The 22,228-nt window shown below is 40.9% G+C and overlaps 2 protein-coding genes across 2 annotated transcripts; one reads left to right on the top strand and one right to left on the bottom strand.

Moving 5' to 3' along the window:
• The first annotated feature begins 1,566 nt into the window (after positions 1 to 1,566).
• On the top strand, positions 1,567 to 3,831 carry LOC131936064 (histone deacetylase 8). Its single transcript, XM_059292913.1, has one exon. The coding sequence runs from the start codon at positions 1,700 to 1,702 to the stop codon at positions 3,707 to 3,709; it is 2,010 nt and encodes a 669-aa protein (XP_059148896.1). The 5' UTR covers positions 1,567 to 1,699; the 3' UTR covers positions 3,710 to 3,831.
• Positions 3,832 to 9,779: 5,948 nt separating this feature from the next.
• On the bottom strand, positions 9,780 to 15,735 carry LOC131936080 (acetylcholinesterase). Its single transcript, XM_059292936.1, has 4 exons — positions 15,416 to 15,735; positions 12,640 to 14,148; positions 11,812 to 11,966; positions 9,780 to 10,012 (listed from the first exon to the last, which is right to left on the bottom strand). The coding sequence occupies exons 2-3, from the start codon at positions 14,142 to 14,144 to the stop codon at positions 11,825 to 11,827; spliced, it is 1,647 nt and encodes a 548-aa protein (XP_059148919.1). The 5' UTR covers positions 14,145 to 14,148; positions 15,416 to 15,735; the 3' UTR covers positions 9,780 to 10,012; positions 11,812 to 11,824.
• Between the last annotated feature and the right edge of the window lie 6,493 nt (positions 15,736 to 22,228).

Raw genomic sequence — 22,228 nt, 5'->3', positions numbered from 1 at the left:
AAGTTTAAGTATTTAAAATGGATTAAAAATCATAGCTATATCCCCAGTTACCATCCCCTGTTGTTTTATATAAGAATATTCGAGAAAGTTTAGGGGAGATCACTACCGGTTTATTTTTTACACTACACAGTACTACACACACTTACGTAAAAAATACATTAATAATGAAATCATACATTCAAATTCAAAGTTACATTCGTAGTAAGTTAGGACAGTATGAGTAGTCACAGTGTGGCGCCTTAATATAAGTTTATTATTAGTATGTATTATATTAAGTATGTAACGAAGTACTAAGTAGGCTGTTACAACTATGTACTAGATCTATGTAGTATTGTACTACTAACTAATACTAATACCAGTCTAATAGTATAGTTAGTACTAATAGTACTATATTATGAATGTAATATAGAACACTCACTGTCAGTACACGTACCGTACAGTGTCGTACAGTCATTCACACTACCAAAATCTCCCCGTTTTTACAGTTCCACACATTATGATGGGGGGACAGGGGGGGGGGGGGGACGACGGGGTCAGATGGTGCTACGTCACATTTTTGCATTATATAAAAAAGCAATGTTAGAAAACGAATTTTATACGTTATTTTGCATTTTAGAAAACTGTTTTAATAAATTGCAATAGGAATTGATTAAAATACTCTATTTTGACAGAGTTCAGACAAGATTTTGGAAAAATATCGATGTTTTAAAAAAAATTCAACTGCAATTTTGAGGGGGGTCATAGGCTGAGGTGTGACGTCATTTTAGCGGGGGGGGTCTGGCTTTTGTGACGATGTGTGATGGGGTAGAGGTAAAAATGGTCAAAAAAAGCATGACGTCATTTATGGATGACCCCTTGAGTACAAACATTGACTCTAGATCTAATAATAGTAGCCTACTAGATTCAGTGGCGTAGCGAGGTCGGGTGTCACCCGGTGATGCACTTAATGGTGTCACCCCCCCCCCTTCAAACTTTCAATTGTACCCCCCTTCAAACTTTCGATTTGCACCCCCCCTCAAATTTTTCTCAATATATTAAGCTATATTTTGCCTTGGTGTCACCCCCCAAAATGGTGTCTCCCGGTGCTGTCCGCACCACCCCCCCCCCCCTCGCTACGCCTCTGACTAGATCTACTAACTAAATACTTACTTCTTAGGCCTAGAACTAGATCTACTCTACTTACTATCTAGATTAATAGATTTAATACTAGAAAATCTAAACTAGGACTAACTAAACTCCTAGTCCAAGTAGATTGGTCTAGTACTTCAAGTACTAGATGATCTAGTTTAGAGCCAAGAATTGAAGATCTAAGACTGGACTAGATTTACTAGAATCTATTCTATCACAACCGTTGACATCTTAAAATCACTATCTTACTTTATATGACATTATCATAATTCATAACATTATCATAACTTTTTTTATCATCAACTCTGTGTATAATAAGTTATGCAGATATATAAGTATAAGTTTCCAGTGTTAATATTAAGAATTTAAAATAATTTCTACCTTAGTAATACATGTAATACTGAAATGTATTATTCAATCTTTTTCTGCAGGGGTTGATTGATATATGCCAATAATTTTGAAAGGTGTGTTAAATCTAACCAGAAATATCTGAGCAAAGAAACAGTTATAACACAAGCAGTAAACATAGTGTTTCTCTCTCTGCTCTAGCTGATTAGTTCTATCATTGATCATGCCATTTAGCAGTGACACTCAGTGTATTGTGGATGATGTGGATGTTAAAGACTATTCAGCTGAAAGGAGTCCAATTGCTAAACTGTTTACTGGGAACCATGGTAACCTGATATCTACAGAAGCAAGTAAATATAATCTTTCAGTGGCAACTGATGAGTGTTCAACACAGCCTCATTGTGACACTGATACATTGTGTACCAATTCAGTGGCAACTGATGAGTGTTCAACACAGCCTCATTGTGACACTGATACATTGTGTACCAATTCAGTGGCAACTGATGAGTGTTCAACACAGCCTCATTGTGACACTGATACATTGTGTACCAATTCAGTGGCAACTGATGAGTGTTCAACACAGCCTCATTGTGACACTGATACATTGTGTACCAATTCAGTGGCAACTGATGAGTGTTCAACACAGCCTCATTATGACACTGATACATTGTGTACCAATTCAGTGGCAACTGATGAGTGTTCAACACAGCCTCATTGTGACACTGAAACATTGTGTACCAAGAGAAAAGTTTCTTCGGGCGACCCTTTTGACTTGTGTGATGACGAAGAGGAACCAAAAAAAAAATACAGACCAATTCAAAGAAAATGTAATACTCTTAGACAGGATGTTGATTCTATTGGTTCACTAGTGAAAGATTTAGATAGTGACACTTACACAGTGAAAAGTGAAGGTGGTGACACAGACACAGTGAAAAGTAATTATGGTGAAACGGACACAGTGAAAAGTGAAGATGGTGACACGGACACAGTGAAAAGTGAAGGTGGTGACACGGACACAGTGAAAAGTGAAGGTGGTGACACTGACAAAGTGCCAGTTTTCGAAGATGCCCCTACTGAAACATTGAAAGTAGCCAACACTGGACCAGCCAAAGATATTGGCAAAGTGTTAAGAGTGATCTACCTTCACAGTGATGAGCTATTAGATAAAACAAATCAATTGATTCGAATAGAAGGTCGAGCTGAGCTTGTCCACAGTCTTATTAGAATTTACGGGCTGTTAAACTACCTTCAAGTTTTCCCACCACGGACAGCAACAGAGAGTGAAATTCTGGGCTTTCACTGTCCAGAGTACATCAGCTGTCTACGTGGTGACAGCCTGTCCGACACTGAGTCAGGTGAAACAGAAGAATTTGGATTGTCCTATGACTGTCCTCACCAAAATGGAGTTTTTGAAACTGCCAGATTAATTTGTGGGGCTTCTATTGTAGCAGCGGAGAAGATCCTGGATGGTTCTGCTAATGTTGCTATAAACTGGTATGGGGGGTGGCATCATGCCAAGCGAGACAGTGCCTCAGGGTTTTGTTATATGAATGATATTGTGTTGTGTGTTCTAAAATTAAGGGAGAAGTTTGAGCGGATACTGTATGTTGATATTGATCTTCACCATGGAGATGGTGTAGAGGAAGCTTTCTTCACCACGTCTAAAGTGATGACAGTTTCCTTTCATAAACTGGCTCCAGGCTTCTTCCCTGGGTCAGGGGATGTTGACAGTGTTGGTAGTGGACGAGGCAAGTTTTATTCTATCAATGTCCCACTCATGGATGGGATCAAAGACTCAGAGTTTTTTACAATGGTTTACAAAGTGATGAACCAGGTGAGAGAAAAATTCACACCTGATGTCCTAGTTCTGCAGTGTGGGGCTGATGGGCTGGCTGAAGACCCTATGGCCTCGTTTAACTTAACCCACACAGGTATGGCCAGGTGTGTTAGCTACATGCTGTCCTGGAGGCTACCCACGGTTTTACTGGGGGGAGGAGGCTACAATTTCCCTGCTACAGCCAAGTGCTGGACTGTCCTGACGTCCGTGGCTGTGGGCAAAAAGCTGCCAGTGGACATCCCTGAACACCAGCACCTTCTGGCTTACGGCCCCAGCTATGACCTCAGCACTTGTGTGGGAAACAGGAGAGACTGCAATACCAAGCCATATCTGGCAAACCTGCTGGCCAAGATATCCAAACACCTCAGTAACATACCAGCAGCACACACAAGTTAGGCTTACCCATCATATTGTTATCACCCATCATTTTGTTATCACCCATCATATTGTTATCACCCATCATATTGTTATCACCCATCATATTGTTACCACCCATCATATTGTTATCACCCATCATATTGTTATCACCCATCATATTGTTATCACCCATCATATTGTTATCACCCATCATAATATTCCAGAGCTATACATTAAAATTCCCCCACTGTTATGATGGAACTGTATGAAAGATGTGGATGTAGAGGATGAAGTACTGTCAACTGTGTGTCTGTACACCTTGAATACAGTATTGGGTAAATTAAAAGCTTAGTTTATAAGGTTTTACCTGCCCGGTATTGTGTTGTGAGACACTGTCTAGTCCTGGTTTGTTGACATGTGTGTTGTTGTATGGGGGGAATGAGGGTAACAAGGGAAGCAACTGGTCGAGTGACAGCGGGTGTGTTGTGATGGATGTGTGTAATGGTGGATGTGGGTGTCAGCCAAGGGTTGTGATGGGGATAAGGAGCCGTGTTGTATTGATGGCATCACTGAGAAGTTGACATTAAACCCTTTTTGTGTCATCTTAATGACTTGTTTCTACTCCCTTTGTAATCTGTTAAATACCGCCATCACATTTTATATCATCCATTATATTCCAGCAGTTTTACCCCTCTTCACATCAGTCTGATACCACTAATGTGACATCACCCATACTATTTAAACACTACACAATCATGCCACATCATATTCTTACCACCCATACTATTTAAACACTACACAATCATGCCACATCATATTCTTACCACCCATACTATTTAATAAACACTACACAATCATGCCACATCATATTCTTACCACCCATACTATTTAATAAACACTACACAATCATGCCCCATCATATTCTTACCACCCATACTATTTAAACACTACACAATCATGCCCCATCATATTCTTACCACCCATACTATTTAATAAACACTACACAATCATGCCACATCATATTCTTACCACCCATACTATTTAATAAACACTACACAATCATGCCACATCATATTCTTACCACCCATACTATTTAAACACTACACAAACATGCCCCATTATATTCTTACCACCCATACTATTTAATAAACACTACACAATCATGCCACATCATATTCTTACCACCCATACTATTTAAACACTACACAATCATGCCACATCATATTCTTACCACCCATACTATTTAAACACTACACAATCATGCCACATCATATTCTTACCACCCATACTATTTAAACACTACACAATCATGCCCCATCATATTCTTACCACCCATACTATTTAATAAACACTACACAATCATGCCACATCATATTCTTACCACCCATACTATTTAATAAACACTACACAATCATGCCACATCATATTCTTACCACCCATACTATTTAAACACTACACAAACATGCCCCATCATATTCTTACCATCCATACTATTTAAACACTACACAAACATGCCACATCATATTCTTACCACCCATACTATTTAAACACTACACAATCATGCCACATCATATTCTTACCACCCATACTATTTAATAAACACTACACAATCATGCCACATCATATTCTTACCACCCATACTATTTAAACACTACACAAACATGCCCCATCATATTCTTACCACCCATACTATTTAATAAACACTACACAATCATGCCCCATCATATTCTTATCACCCATACTATTTAAACACTACACAATCATGCCCCATCATATTCTTACCACCCATACTATTTAATAAACACTACACAATCATGCCACATCATATTCTTACCACCCATACTATTTAAACACTACACAATCATGCCACATCATATTCTTACCACCCATACTATTTAATAAACACTACACAAACATGCCCCATCATATTCTTACCACCCATACTATTTAATAAACACTACACAATCATGCCCCATCATATTCTTACCACCCATACTATTTAAACACTACACAATCATGCCCCATCATATTCTTACCACCCATACTATTTAATAAACACTACACAAACACGCCACATCATATTCTTACCACCCATACTATTTAAACACTACACAAACATGCCCCATCATATTCTTACCACCCATACTATTTAATAAACACTACACAAACATGCCCCATCATATTCTTACCACCTATACTATTTAAACACTACACAATCATGCCACATCATATTCTTACCACCTATACTATTTAAACACTACACAAACATGCCCCATCATATTCTTACCACCTATACTATTTAAACACTACACAAACATGCCCCATCATATTCTTACCACCCATACTATTTAAACACTACACAAACATGCCCCATCATATTCTTACCACCTATACTATTTAAACACTACACAATCATGCCACATCATATTCTTACCACCCATACTATTTAAACACTACACAAACATGCCCCATTATATTCTTACCACCCATACTATTTAATAAACACTACACAAACATGCCACATCATATTCTTACCACCCATACTATTTAAACACTACACAAACATGCCCCATCATATTCTTATCACCCATACTATTTAATAAACACTACACAATCATGCCACATCATATTCTTACCACCCATACTATTTAATAAACACTACACAAACATGCCCCATCATATTCTTACCACCTATACTATTTAAACACTACACAATCATGCCACATCATATTCTTACCACCCATACTATTTAAACACTACACAAACATGCCCCATCATATTCTTACCACCCATACTATTTAAACACTACACAAACATGCCCCATCATATTCTTACCACCTATACTATTTAAACACTACACAATCATGCCACATCATATTCTTACCACCCATACTATTTAAACACTACACAAACATGCCCCATTATATTCTTACCACCCATACTATTTAATAAACACTACACAAACATGCCACATCATATTCTTACCACCCATACTATTTAAACACTACACAAACATGCCCCATCATATTCTTATCACCCATACTATTTAATAAACACTACACAATCATGCCACATCATATTCTTACCACCCATACTATTTAATAAACACTACACAATCATGCCACATAATATTCTTACCACCCATACTATTTAATAAACACTACACAAACATGCCCCATCATATTCTTACCACCCATACTATTTAAACACTACACAAACACGCCACATCATATTCTTACCACCCATACTATTTAAACACTACACAAACACGCCACATCATATTCTTACCACACATACTATTTAAACACTACACAAACATGCCACATCATATTCTTACCACCCATACTATTTAATAAACACTACACAAACATGCCCCATCATATTCTTACCACCTATACTATTTAAACACTACACAAACACGCCACATCATATTCTTACCACCCATACTATTTAAACACTACACAAACACGCCACATCATATTCTTACCACACATACTATTTAAACACTACACAAACATGCCACATCATATTCTTACCACCCATACTATTTAAACACTACACAAACACGCCACATCATATTCTTACCACCCATACTATTTAAACACTACACAAACATGCCACATCATATTCTTACCACCCATACTATTTAAACACTACACAAACACGCCACATCATATTCTTACCACCTATACTATTTAATAAACACTACACAAACATGCCACATCATATTCTTACCACCCATACTATTTAAACACTACACAAACATGCCACATCATATTCTTACCACCTATACTATTTAAACACTACACAAACATGCCCCATCATATTCTTACCACCCATACTATTTAAACACTACACAAACATGCCCCATTATATTCTTACCACCCATACTATTTAATAAACACTACACAAACATGCCACATCATATTCTTACCACCCATACTATTTAAACACTACACAAACATGCCACATCATATTCTTACCACCTATACTATTTAAACACTACACAAACATGCCCCATCATATTCTTACCACCTATACTATTTAAACACTACACAAACATGCCACATCATATTCTTACCACCCATACTATTTAAACACTACACAAACATGCCCCATCATATTCTTACCACCCATACTATTTAAACACTACACAATCATGCCACATCATATTCTTACCACCCATACTATTTAATAAACACTACACAATCATGCCACATCATATTCTTACCACCCATACTATTTAAACACTACACAAACATGCCCCATCATATTCTTACCACCTATACTATTTAATAAACACTACACAAACATGCCCCATCATATTCTTACCACCCATACTATTTAAACACTACACAAACATGCCCCATCATATTCTTACCACCTATACTATTTAATAAACACTACACAAACATGCCACATCATATTCTTACCACCCATACTATTTAAACACTACACAATCATGCCACATCATATTCTTACCACCCATACTATTTAAACACTACACAATCATGCCACATCATATTCTTACCACCTATACTATTTAATAAACACTACACAAACATGCCCCATCATATTCTTACCACCCATACTATTTAATAAACACTACACAAACATGCCCCATCATATTCTTACCACCCATACTATTTAAACACTACACAATCATGCCACATCATATTCTTACCACCTATACTATTTAAACACTACACAAACACGCCACATCATATTCTTACCACCCATACTATTTAAACACTACACAAACACGCCACATCATATTCTTACCACACATACTATTTAAACACTACACAAACATGCCACATCATATTCTTACCACCCATACTATTTAAACACTACACAAACACGCCACATCATATTCTTACCACCCATACTATTTAAACACTACACAATCATGCCACATCATATTCTTACCACCCATACTATTTAAACACTACACAAACACGCCACATCATATTCTTACCACCTATACTATTTAATAAACACTACACAAACATGCCACATCATATTCTTACCACCCATACTATTTAAACACTACACAAACATGCCCCATCATATTCTTACCACCTATACTATTTAATAAACACTACACAAACATGCCACATCATATTCTTACCACCCATACTATTTAATAAACACTACACAAACATGCCACATCATATTCTTACCACCTATACTATTCCAACCAGACCTGGTGAATAAACCTATTGAGTTAACTTGTTATCACACATTTTTTGACTGTATATGTAATGTTTGGTCAAGACTTTGATGTACAATAGTATCATTAAAAATTGCTTTTTTGTGTGTTCACTTGCATTTTTTTTTAATAATTTCATTTTCCTAAATAAAACTTAGGTAGATTCTAATTTGTAATATATTTGTTATAAATTAGCTATCTAAAAAAAAAAAAAACGAAACGTTCACCATGTTTATTTTCCGGTAACAGAATTTTTTCAGGTAAACAATCCAATTATTTCTCTACAATCATTTCCCTTTAAGTGTTGAATTATTTCCCCTGAAAACGTATTTCACTTTTAAAATACTAAAAAATAATAATTAAGAATTATAATTTCAGGCATTACTACAACTATCCTAATATTTCAACCCACCCCCTACCCAACATGAAATATTACCAGACCATAAGTCGACTGACAGCGCCTGAGACCACGGGGAGATCTCTAGCATTGTTAGAAGTGATCTTATCATAGAGCTCAACAAACCAGCTCGACCCCGCTAACCTGCTCGAGTCACACTGACAGGAGACAGAATATTGAACAATGTCCTGGCTTAACACTTAGCTACTGCCAGATGCAACGCTGCCGTCAAACGCCATTCCGCTGACAAATGCCGAGTTTATCGGTCGACCGGAGCTTGGCCAAGGGGCGAGGTAACAGATGTTAATTAATTATACGTGCCGGCAAGTTATTCCAAGTTTTTCTCTACACGACATTGCTAAACTTCAAAAAATTATTTTTCTTATGGTTGTGTTTAATTGGGGGGGGGGGGGAGTATATAAATTGTAGATCAATTTACTGATCGAGGTCTGAATTACTCTCTGACCACAACTCATTGAACAAAGTGACCAACGCAAACCTTTTCCAAAATCTGTTTATTTATTTCTACATCTCCTATATGGTCATTTTTAAGTTTGGTTCTCTGTAGTTCTGGTATGTCAGTTTGTGAAGGCTTTCTGTAGTTCTGGTATGTCAGTTTGTAAAGGCTTTCTGTAGTTCTGGTATGTCAGTTTGAAATGGCTTTCTGTAATTCTGTACATTCGCTGAAGGCACATCAAAAAGTTTTTGTTGAATAACTCCCAGCCGCATATCTCTGTGGAGAGAAAGTTTGAACAACTTGTACATCACACTGTGTACATCCCCTACACTGTGTACATCACACTGTGTACATCCCCTACACTGTGTACATCACACTGTGTACATCCCCTACACTGTGTACATCACACTGTGTACATCCCCTACACTGTGTACATCCCCTACACTGTGTACATCACACTGTGTAAATCCCCTACACTGTGTACATCACACTGTGTACATCCCCAACACTGTGTACATCCCGTACACTGTGTACATCACACTGTGTACATCCCCTACACTGTGTACATCGCACTATGTACATCCCTACACTGTACACCACACTGTGTACATCCCCTACACTGTGTACATCACACTGTGTACATCCCCTACACTGTGTACATCCCCTACACTGTGTACATCACACTGTGTACATCCCCTACACTGTGTACGTCCCCTACACTGTACGTCCCCTACACTGTGTACATCCCCTACACTGTGTACATCACACTGTGTACATCCCCTACACTGTGTACATCACACTGTGTACATCCCCTACACTGTGTACATCACACTGTGTACATCCCCTACACTGTGTACATCACACTGTGTACATTACACTGTGTACATCCCCTACACTGTGTACATCACACTGTATACATCCCCTACACTGTGTACATCCCCTACACTGTGTACATCACACCGTGTACATCCCCTACACTGTGTACATCCTCTACACTGTGTACATCACACTATGTACACCCCCTACACTGTGTATATCCCCTACACTGTGTACATCCTCTACACTGTGTACATTCCCTACACTGTGTACATCCCCTACACTGTGTACATCCCATACACTGTGTACACCCCCTACACTGTGTACATCCCCTACACTGTGTACATCCCCTACACTGTGTACATCCCCTACACTGTGTACATCCCCTACACTGTGTACATCCCCTACACTGTGTACATCCCCTACACTGTGTACATCCCCTACACTGTGTACATCCCCTACACTGTGTACATCCCCTACACTGTGTACATCACACTGTGTACATCCCCTACACTGTGTACATCCCCTACACTGTGTACATCACACTGTGTACATCCCCTACACTGTGTACATCCTCTACACTGTGTACATCACACTGTGTACACCCCCCACACTGTGTACACCCCCCACACTGTGTACATCCCCTACACTGTGTACATCCCCTACACTGTACATCACATTGTGTACATCACACTGTGTACATCCCCTACACTGTGTACACCCCCCACACTGTGTACATCCCCTACACTGTGTACATCACACTGTGTACATCCCCTACACTGTGTACATCACACTGTGTACATCCCCTACACTGTGTACATCCTCTACACTGTGTACATCCCCTTCACTGTGTACATCCCCTACACTGTGTACATCCCTACACTGTACACCACACTGTATACATCCCCTACACTGTGTACATCCCCTACACTGTGTACATCCCCTACACTGTGTACATCCCCTACACTGTGTACATCACACTGTGTACATCACACTGTGTACATCCCCTACACTGTGTACATCCCCTACACTTACATCCTCTACACTGTGTACATCCCCTACACTGTGTACATCCCCTACACTGTGTACATCCCCTACGCTGTGTACACCCCCCCCCCCCCCAACGAAATTGAATTTAAATATAAAAAATAAATATTATTACAAGTGTCCCCCCCCCCCCCCCCCTAAAATTTCAAATTTCAAGTTCCCCGCCGCCGCCTTAGAAAAAAGTCTGGAAGAAACACTGAGACACTAGTTACCCAAGGGAAGCAACTAGCCAAGAGTTTTCAGAAAATCGCATTGTTGACGTCGAAGTTTGTAGTCCACATTGACGCCATCTTTGTTAATGATGACGTAAGATTCTGTCTCTGTGTTGTACTCTGGCCAGATTGTCTCTTCGGCTTTATTTGGATTTCTGAGAAGAAAACAGAGAGAGAGGAAGTGAACAGTTGGTCATGAAATTAACGGCAATGGTACCTGACATTGTCGGTGTTGTAGTTATTTAACTGTGTAGTTATTTAACTGTGTAGTTATTTAACTGTTGTAGATATTTAACTGTTGTAGATATTCAAGTGTTGTAGATATTTAACTGTTGTAGATATTTAACTGTTGTAGATATTTAACTGTTGTAGTTATTTAACTGTTGTAGTTATTTAAATATTGTAGTTATACTGTTATATAGGGGGAATCTATGGGCTCGAAATCAGTTTATTCCCTGTTGGCTATGAGCTTCAGGACAAATTGACTTCAAGGCTATTGGCCTTCATGTCTAACGGCATCCCCTAATGGTATCTATGGCCAGCAGTTCCCAACTTTTCTTTCATCACCCCAGTTCCCAGGCCAATAATGTGGCTATGAGCTTTATAATTCCCACGCAATTGTGTGTATGGAGAGGGGGGGGGGGTTGGCTTTGTTCTCTCTATGTATCGGCATCAGAAGGTAAAAACGACAGTGACGCCACCTACCCCGCGAGTCAGAAGGTAAAAACGACAGTGACGCCACCTACCCCGCGAGTCAGAAGGTAAAAACGACAGTGACGCTACCTACCCTGCGAGTCAGAAGGTAAAAACGACAGTGACGCCACCTACCCCGTTCTGGCAAAGTTGGTCAGGAGTCCCATGACGTTGAGGCTGAGGTTCTTCTCGTCGTTGGTGTAGCTCGAGTTGAGGGCCAGGGGCAGCCCGAACACGACCTCGATCTCGTAGCCGTGGGCCACCCCGAGCCACTCCGGCCAGGCGTTGGTGCTGATCCGGTGCTCGAAGCTGTACATGTAGACACGGCCGCCCAATCCGGCGTAGGCCTCGGCGAAATCCACGACGGGACACTTGAATAACTTGTCCCCAGTGGCGCTGTCAATGACCTTGATGCGGTCCTCGGCTGAGCTGACCGGATACAGCTGGCTGAACGCGGCTGACGAGCTGACGTTTGGGGTGAAGATGTAGCTGATGACCTCATCGTACTGACTCTCGCTCAGGCTGCCAGTGCCGTTGAGAGGGAAGTAACTGAGGAAAGCATACACGACGAAATAAAGTCCTTCATTTTTGTTGACGCCCACCAGGACGCTGGTATTTTTTATCTCGCCCCGACTGATCAGGTTTTCCGGCGTGTCGGGTAAAAAGTGTTTATCGACAACTGGCGGGAAAGGTAAATCGAAGAAATCGACGATGCTGTTGTTAAGGTACTGGTTGTTGGTTAAGTCTGCGGGATTGGCTTGTCTAAGACACGTGATCCTGGCCTCTGGGGTGTTGTTCGGGCAGTTGACGATGTCGGCCAGCTGGTTGGCCCTGTCGACAGCCCGGCTGGTGTCTATCGTGCCCCAGTCGGCCAGGGGCGAGGCACTCTCCATGATGGCGTACTTGAAGAGGTCACGTGAGAGGGGAGACAACAAGTGAAAGCCGACACTAACGGCGCCGGCACTTTCTCCGAAGATCGTAATGGCGTCGGCACTGCCGCCCAGATTCTCAGCATTGTCCTTGACCCAGTTCAAGGCCATGACCTGATCCAGCAGTCCCACGTTCCCAGGGGCGTCCTCCGTGCCCAGGTAGATAAACCCCAGGGGTCCCAGCCTGTACGCGATCGACACAACGACCACGTCATTTTTTATCGCCAGCTCCGTGCCATCATACACGTCTAGAGTCGTGGTGCCGGTCGTGAAGGAGCCGCCGAAGATCCACACCATGATGGGCTTCTTCTTGGAGCTGTCGCAGTTGGCCGTACACGCCGGTCTCCAGACGTTCAGGTACAGGCAGTCCTCGCTCATGGGGGTGTTGGGGTTCCACATGTCCGCCCCGGAGAAGTTGCCGAACACCTCGTCCACCATCTGCCAGCAGGAGTTGGGCTTGACCGAGCAGTTTCTAGGACATTCCCACTGGTCCGACGCTACAGGCGCCTTGAACCGCAGCTCCCCTAGCGGCGGTTTGGCAAAGGGAATCCCGTAGAACACGTCCACGGTCTGCTCGCAGATAACTTTTCTGATGCCAATGACGTCACCGTTTGTCGTGGCCATGGTAACGGGTGAGGTTCTGACGTGGGTGGATGATACGGATACAAGTAGTGTCACCATGACAACCAGAAGTTTCTCGAGCGCCTGCATCGTGCTGTTGGGGTCAAATAAGTGAAAGATTATCAGTTTGTATTCGTATCTCGCATGTGTAGGTTTGTAATGAATCAGTTTGTATTCGTATCTCGCATGTGTAGGTTTGTAATGAATGAACTGGTCAGCTAGACGTGTACCCTGTTTGAGTCGCATCATTTGACAATCTCATTCGTCAAGGATCTACACGCAGCATTTGCACTGACATTCCTACCACCCCCCACCCCCGCCCCACCCCAACCCACAAAGAAATTAAAAAAACAATATTTAATTCAAATAAAAAAGAATACTAACAATAATTCCCCCCCCCCCCCACCCGCAAATTTGAACTCCCATCAACAGTAGCTAAATGTCTGGAAGAAACCGGCGCTATTTGGAACGTTAACAAAACCCTAACAACATGGCTGGCGTCGTGCTACAAACATACGTCGTTAGACTCAGGGCGGCCGCTCACTGCCCCCCCCCCCAACATACGTCGTTAGACTCAGGGCGGCCGCTCACTGCCCCCCCCCCCCAACATACGTCGTTAGACTCAGGGCAGTCGCTCACTGCCCCCCCTCCCCCCCCAAATATGCCATTACTCAGGGCGGCAGATGAAAGGGTCTACACCATGTCAGTGACGTCTTTGTGTCGAGCTCTATCTGGCAGCAAATATTGACCAAGTTTGATTGGACGCATCTTCTTAGCTTTGTGACATCAACTGACATCTTAGCTTTGTGACATCAACTGACATCTTAGCTTTGTGACATCAACTGACATCTTACCTTTGTTATATCAACTGACATCTTACCTTTGTTATATCAACTGCCATCTTAGCTTTGTGACATCAACTGACATCTTACCTTTGTTATATCAACTGACATCTTACCTTTTTTATATCAACTGACATCTTAGCTTTGTGACATCATTTGACATCTTAGCTTTGTGACATCATTTGACATCTTAGCTTTGTTATATCAACTGACATCTTAGCTTTTTGACATCAACTGACATCTTAGCTTTGTAACATCAACTGACATCTTAGTTTTGTGACATTAACTGACATCTTAGCTTTGTGACATCAACTGACATCTTAGCTTTTTGACATCAACTGACATCTTAGCTTTGTAACATCAACTGCCATATTAGTTTTATAACATCAACTGACATCTTAGTTTTATAACATCAACTGACATCTTAGCTTTGTAACATCAACTGACATCATAGCTTTGTGACATCAACTGACATCTTAGCTCTGCGAGTAGTATAAACGTAAATACTTTCATACTAACCTTTTTAAACTTTGACTCGTCCAACAGCTAGATGTAGAGATTCTGACCAGCTTGGCTTACAATCACAACATTAGAGCACCAGCTACTTCCCCGAGTTAATTAGACGAACCCTAAAAACAACAGAAAATGTTATTGGTCCTGCCCGCCCTCTCCATATATAGGCCAGAAAGATGTTACCATCCATTGGTCGACCTACCCGCCTCAAATCTCTCAAATGTCATGAGTAGGTGACATTTCAAAGCGAGCATCATTTAGAAAGCCAGGCTCCCGCAGTTTTACAGCCCTCTAACCGGACGTGTCGTGGTGGTCAGCGGGCCGTCCACTTGGCCGCCCCATCGCGTTTAATGACGCCACTTAGTGGTCAAAAGGTCAGCGACGTCTGCTTGAAATAAAACACAAGATGCCGGCTATTGGAGTCACTGCAGTCATTTAGTTCTGGTTTAGGTGACTCGTGACCTCTGACGCCACACACCCAGTTTAGTTCTGGTTTAGGTGACTCGTGACCTCTGACGTCACACACCCAGTTTAGTTCTGGTTTAGGTGACTCGTGACCTCTGACGTCACACACCCAGCGGTCCACTCAGCTTGACACAGAGGCCGCAGCAGACGACAGATGGTCACGTGGGTGGCATGGATGATGACACGCGAATTCAAATTTTGTATCTTTTTTACAGACCGACTTTTCCAAATCTTTTACACAGACCGACTTTTCCAAATCTTTTACACAGACCGACTTTACACAGGACAACCGATGTATGTAGGACATACATCGGTTATTGCTCACGAAGCATACAAAAAATACAAGTCAGAGTAAACATAATCTTGGTTCGTTCAATTAGATTTGATCTTTCCAAAACACTGATGTACTTGTCGTTTTAAATTACCGCCAGACGACAAAACATGGCTCATGTCTTGGCTGTAACTCTATCAAACTCAAGTTGAGCTGGTGGGTGTGATCTCCCTTGTTTTAGTAGACTATGCTGTGTGTGCTAATTACGTCCCTTGTTATGGTATGACTCTTATTTAAATTACGGGTTTGGGGAAGGGATAGGATTTGTTGGGGAAGGGAGAGGATTTGTTGGGGTAGGGGAAATGTCTTTTTGGGAAGCGCCAAGATTTGTTGGGGGAAAGGACAAGATTTAGTTGTGTTTTAAGACAGACATTAAAATAAGATTTGACGGGGAAGCGCCAAATGATTAAGGCAAACATAGGCTTAAAGTCAACAAGCTTTGAAACCGCTTTTTCAGTTTCTAGTTTAAATCTGCTCAAGTTGCAATTTTGTATTTAAAAATGTGAAGCGATGGTTACACATCTGTAGTTGCCAACCAAGATTTTTCGATGTTTTATTTCGCTGTACCCCAGTCGGTCGGTTCTTGCACCAGCACGTCAGTGCAGAGTTTCTTCCAGGCATCTCTTCGCGGGTGCTCTGCCCCCCCCCCCCCCGAAGAAAGACTAACGCCCCCCCCCCCCCCCGCCCCCGAACGAGATGGAAATTATATAGTAAACATACACTTTTACTAGTGTCCGCCCCCCCCCCCCGAAAATATCAAGTGCCCCCCCCCCCCCGGAGAAAAAAGTCTGGAAGAAACACTGCGTCGGTGACCGGACCCAGTCAGTCGGTGCTTACGTCGGTGACCGGAGACAGATCACCACCGCCGTGTATCTAACCACTCACCACTTGCTTCCATTCATAAAATGTCGCAGCGTGCCGTAATTGGTGATCCCCAACAATTCACTCAATAAAAATAGGTGACCGGAAGCCAATTATTCGGTACACGTGGTGTCAAAGGTCAGCTGATCGTGTAGAGGTTATTTATGGCCAGCAGGTGTGCGGGAGTGCACCACGTGCAGCCAAGTACTCACGACAGCGTTATTTATGAGATTCTGTGACCCCCGATACAAATGTGTCGCCAGGAATTCATACATCTATTTATAGTTTTTATGGTGACAGGAAGTCATACATCTATTTATAGTCTTTTTCGTAATGCTGCTGACATTTTAGGCTTTTTATAAAGTTAAATAAAAATATGCGACCGTCTGGATTGAGGTTTGGATAAAGATGTAGAAGCCGCGACCAAACCTAAATACTGCTGTTATATTTAACCCTGTTCTAATCCGAAAATAATCCAACCTAGCCTTAAACCCAATTTTTATCCAAGCATAAGTTTCTACTTTGGAATAAATAACTTCAACTTTGACCGATATTCACTTCTTGTGTTTAATGCCGAGGTATTGAAACAGATGAACTCTACTTTATCTGCCCCATGTGTCATGGGCTCCAACGGGAAAAGATGATAAAAAAAAAATAAAAAAATAAACTAATTTGCTTTCTTTATTAATAAAAGCATTGGTCGCAAAAATGTCAAGATTTCATGAACATCGACACTCATGCAAAACATCAATCATCATGAAAAACCAGTTCACTGTCGTCGGCTAGCTGATAGAGGAATCGCTAATATTTAGTCTTGTATTACCCCCAACCCTTCCACCCCCTTTTTGAAATTAGTAATCTTTTTATAAAATTGTAATGTCTATTCTAATGTCTAATTAGATTAAAATGAGTATAAATTGTATGTCAACGAATGGATTTCGCATTTAATTTTCAACTCAACAACACAGAAAATCGTTTCCATTTATCATGGACCGATGTGATAATTATGTGGTCAGTTTGAACCGTAGACCGATGTGATAATGATGTGGTCAGTTTGACCTGATGAATCATAGTGGCCTAGCGGTAGAGAGCTAGACTGCTAACTGTAGAACTGTCCTTTATAGTCTGACCGATGTAATAATGATGTGGTCAGTTTGACCTGTGGACCGATGTGATAATGATGTGGCCAGTTTGACCTGAATGCACCACCCTGATTATTTTGTGGCTAACAAAAACATTCCAAAACAAGGTAATTAAAAAGTCTAGTGACAATTTTAGCGCAATTTCCTTATGTTATCTAAAAATAGCTCTGTCGTAGCGTAAATCAAGAGCAGGGTTAGTAAAACAATTGGTTAGTTATTAAAACGTTTTTTATTAATTTTTTTTCAGTATTTTACATGTTTTATTTACAATAGAGTTACATGACTAAAAACCATTGCGCGCCTAGCTACTGAACGTGATGAAGCAGCCATTGAACGTGATGGCGCAGCTATTGAACGTTATGACGCGTGTGGTGTGGTTGGATAAAAATGCCTACTAATTCTGTCCAAATTTTAATTAATTCAAAAAATTTTTTTGTGACCGAACGAAAGGATATTTTTGAAAACTTTCTTCGGCAATATTGTTCTAAATTATGGCAGGAATCGATTGGTACATGTTTCAAGTCGCTAAGTGGTCTGGTTGCCGAGATATGGGCAAAAAACTGCATTTTTTCGAGGTTTTTTGGCTTTTCCGGGAAATCCATGAAAGAAACCCGGATTTTTTTTGGCCTATGTTCATCCTCGTAACTTGCTTAACATAATTGCTTTGGAACTAGTCCTCGATATTGCTTCGTTGAGGAGGAGATACGACTTAAAGCTGCGGACACACATCCATTCATACATCCAGAAATGACGGGTTAATAAACGCAATTCTACAGGATGGAAATTGCGCTAAAAAACTTGACAGTTGACACTTAAGTTTAACTAAGGAAAAAGTAATTGAGACGAACCAAAATGGTTTGTTCAACCCTATTACCTCCCTTTGACCATTTTGCTTAAAGTATCGAAAGGTCAACGCAAGAAGTAACCCCCCCCCCCTCTCACCTACAAATACCCACAAACAGAATTTCAATAGACATTTGTTTATTTGTAGAGCAAAGGGCTGCAACTCCAGTGAAACTTTGCAAAACTAAAATCAGCGACAGTGTAGTGTAATATGAAGATCTCTGTACAACCTGTCCAACATAACAAACGAATACACCACCTCCTTCCCACTCCGTGTTCTAAAATATGTGCACAATTCCTTAACCACGATGCTACATTGTTTCCACTACTCTGCCCACGAAACATATATTATACTCAGTAACACTGACCCCAACCCACCCCTAAAAACAGGAAATACACCAAATCAAAATTATACCAGAGCCCTAACCCCCACCCCCAGCCTAAACCCAGGAAATACACTAAATCAACATTCTAACAGAGACCGAACCCCCACCCTCCCTAAACCTAGGAAATAGGCCTACACCGGATCAAATTTCTACCAGAAGCTAATGCTAGATAATATCTATGTATCCCAAACCTACATCTGTTGTTCACAAGGCGTTTAACTATCTAAGATGGCACGGCGTATTTAAATCACTTTGCCTCTACGGACGGCAATGTTGATTTTTTGAGTGAGAGGGTGGGGGGGGGGGGGGGGGGGGGGGCGGGCTACCTCTTGAGGGTGGGTGGGGGGGGGGGGGCTACCTCTTGAATGTAGATCCTTGTATGTTACGAAATACAGGTGAGACATAGGTGACATCACTGTATGAGACATACCTCATATCTTTCTTTTAATCTGTTGATATTGTAGTTAGCCCAGTCTTACATCTTACAGGGGCTACTGACAGGCACTGATGTCAGTGCTTACATCTTACAGGGCCTACTGATATATACTGACATACGCATACAGGGACTAGCCCGATACTGATTTAGAACTCATGTAAAGCTGTGTCAACAGTTTTTATATAAGTGACCTTGGTGAGTTGACATGTGACCTTGGTGAGTTGACATGTGACCTTGGTGAGTTGAGATGTGACCTTGGTGAGTTGACACGTGACCTTGTTTAGTTGACATGGAGCTGACATGCTATATTTACCCTGGCCACAGAAAGACGCTTTAGATCGCACAGGTAGACTACCCGGACGTACAAGGATGAAAATATTTTATTATTTATTTTATTGGGCCAAAAAACGGGAGATCTGTTTGTACTCCAGTGACCTGTAATTATTTTAAAAGATTAGATTTTTTCGAGTGGATTCAAACACTTTTTTTTATGAAAGTTTATTACTTTTGAGTAAAAACTTAGTTTTCAAAATGAGCGCTATATCAATAATTGAAACATCCAGGAACATAGTTACTGTGGCCTCGTGACTTTTGTTTACCTTTGAATCTAGTTCCGGTTCATCGTGTCGCAGCAAGTTTGTACAAACTTTATCCTGCTATTCGCATTTCAATTGCTTTATACTTTATTATGTCATTCTGCCAGCACTCCCTTAAGTAAATTAAGTTTCAACTTAAGATCTACATCTGCTCCTGCTTTTAGTAGAAAAACAAGTCTATCTATCTGTCTATCTGCCTATCTGTCTGTCTGTCTATCAGTCTATCTCTCTGTCTATCCGTCTCTCTGTTTATCTGTCTGTCTATCTGTCTATCTATCTATCCGTCTCTCTGTCGGTAAGTCGGTTGGTCGACCTGTCGATCGGTCGGTCGGCCTGTCTGTCGGTCTGTCTCGTCGGTCATGTATGTCAATATGTCTACCATTTCTGCCTGTTACAAATCTAGTAACCCACCTATGACTTCTTTCATACAGAAATATTGTCTTCAGACTAATTCTTATCCGATGGCTGTGCAAGAATATCTCATTTTCAAACTTAATTAAAATTGATTAAAAGATTACTATATTCATTAACCTTCGGACCACTAAGGAGAGGTAAATATCGTCTAGAAGTCTCTCTTAACCTTGAGTACCGTTACAGCTAGGTTGATGAAATTTCATATATGAGTATAATATCAAATTTGTAGTTCTGTATCAACTTTTCAGCCATTTCCGGTAACCGGAAGTGGAACTTATTCTACTATAACTTGAGTACTATTTCAGATAGAGAAATTCAATTTCACATGTAATTAAAAGATCTAATTCTCTGCCTTCTGTTAAATTTTGAGTAATTTCAATTGACAGGAAGTAGTAATTTACGCTATTTTCGATTTCTCAAAAAAACGCATGTGATTTTATAAAATACAAATAATATTCCGCACTATTATACATATATTGTTTGGCATTCACTTGGTGTCCAATTCTTTTTTCTGCGAGATTCTATTCTATTTTTTAAAGTTTTATCAAAAATGGATTAAAAATCATGTCTATATCCCGAGTTGCCATCCCCCGTAATGTTATATAAAAATATTCGAGAAAGTTTAGTGTAGATTATTCACGGTTTATTTTCTGCTGTGAATGTTTTACAACACAGACTAGCGTCATTTATAGTGTAGTGGAGATACAGTGAAAACCACATCTTGCCAGCACAAAAACATGGCAACTGGTGGTTAATGGAAGATATTTAATTTATCGATACTTAGACGGACGCGATAACAATAAAGCGAAACGTACAATTGAAATAGTCCTCAGAACATCATTGAGTCCAACCAAGCTGTTTTTGGTACCTGAACTCTACTTCACCTGCCTTGTAGAATAGCTGTCCTGACGCAAACAGACAACTAACGCGAGTCTGTAGAATAGCTGTCCTGACGCAAACAGACAACTAACGCGAGTCTGTAGAATAGCTGTCCTGACGCAAACAGACAACTAACGCGAGTCTGTAGAATAGCTGTCCTGACGCAAACAGACAACTAACGCGAGTCTGTAGAATAGCTGTCCTGACGCAAACAGACAACTAACGCGAGTCTGTAGAATAGCTGTCCTGACGCAAACAGACAACTAATGCGAGTCTGTAGAATAGATGTCCTGACGCAAACATAGCTAGCTGAGACCGACGCATTAAAAAGATAACATTCAAGTACAGACAGTCACCGATATGGCCTTCACCTAGCTCAGAACTTCTCGGTGAAGGTTCAGTTATCTGGGGGGGGGGGGGGGGGGGGGGGGGTCCGGTTATCTCCGAAAGGATTCGGTTAACTCCG

This window comes from Physella acuta, unplaced genomic scaffold, assembly GCF_028476545.2.
Source record: "Physella acuta isolate Inbredline_101_S28 unplaced genomic scaffold, ASM2847654v3 ptg000166l, whole genome shotgun sequence".
NCBI lineage: Eukaryota > Metazoa > Mollusca > Gastropoda > Physidae > Physella > Physella acuta.
The sequence above is the reverse complement of the archived record's forward strand: the minus strand, read 5'-3'. Positions and strand labels throughout refer to the sequence as shown.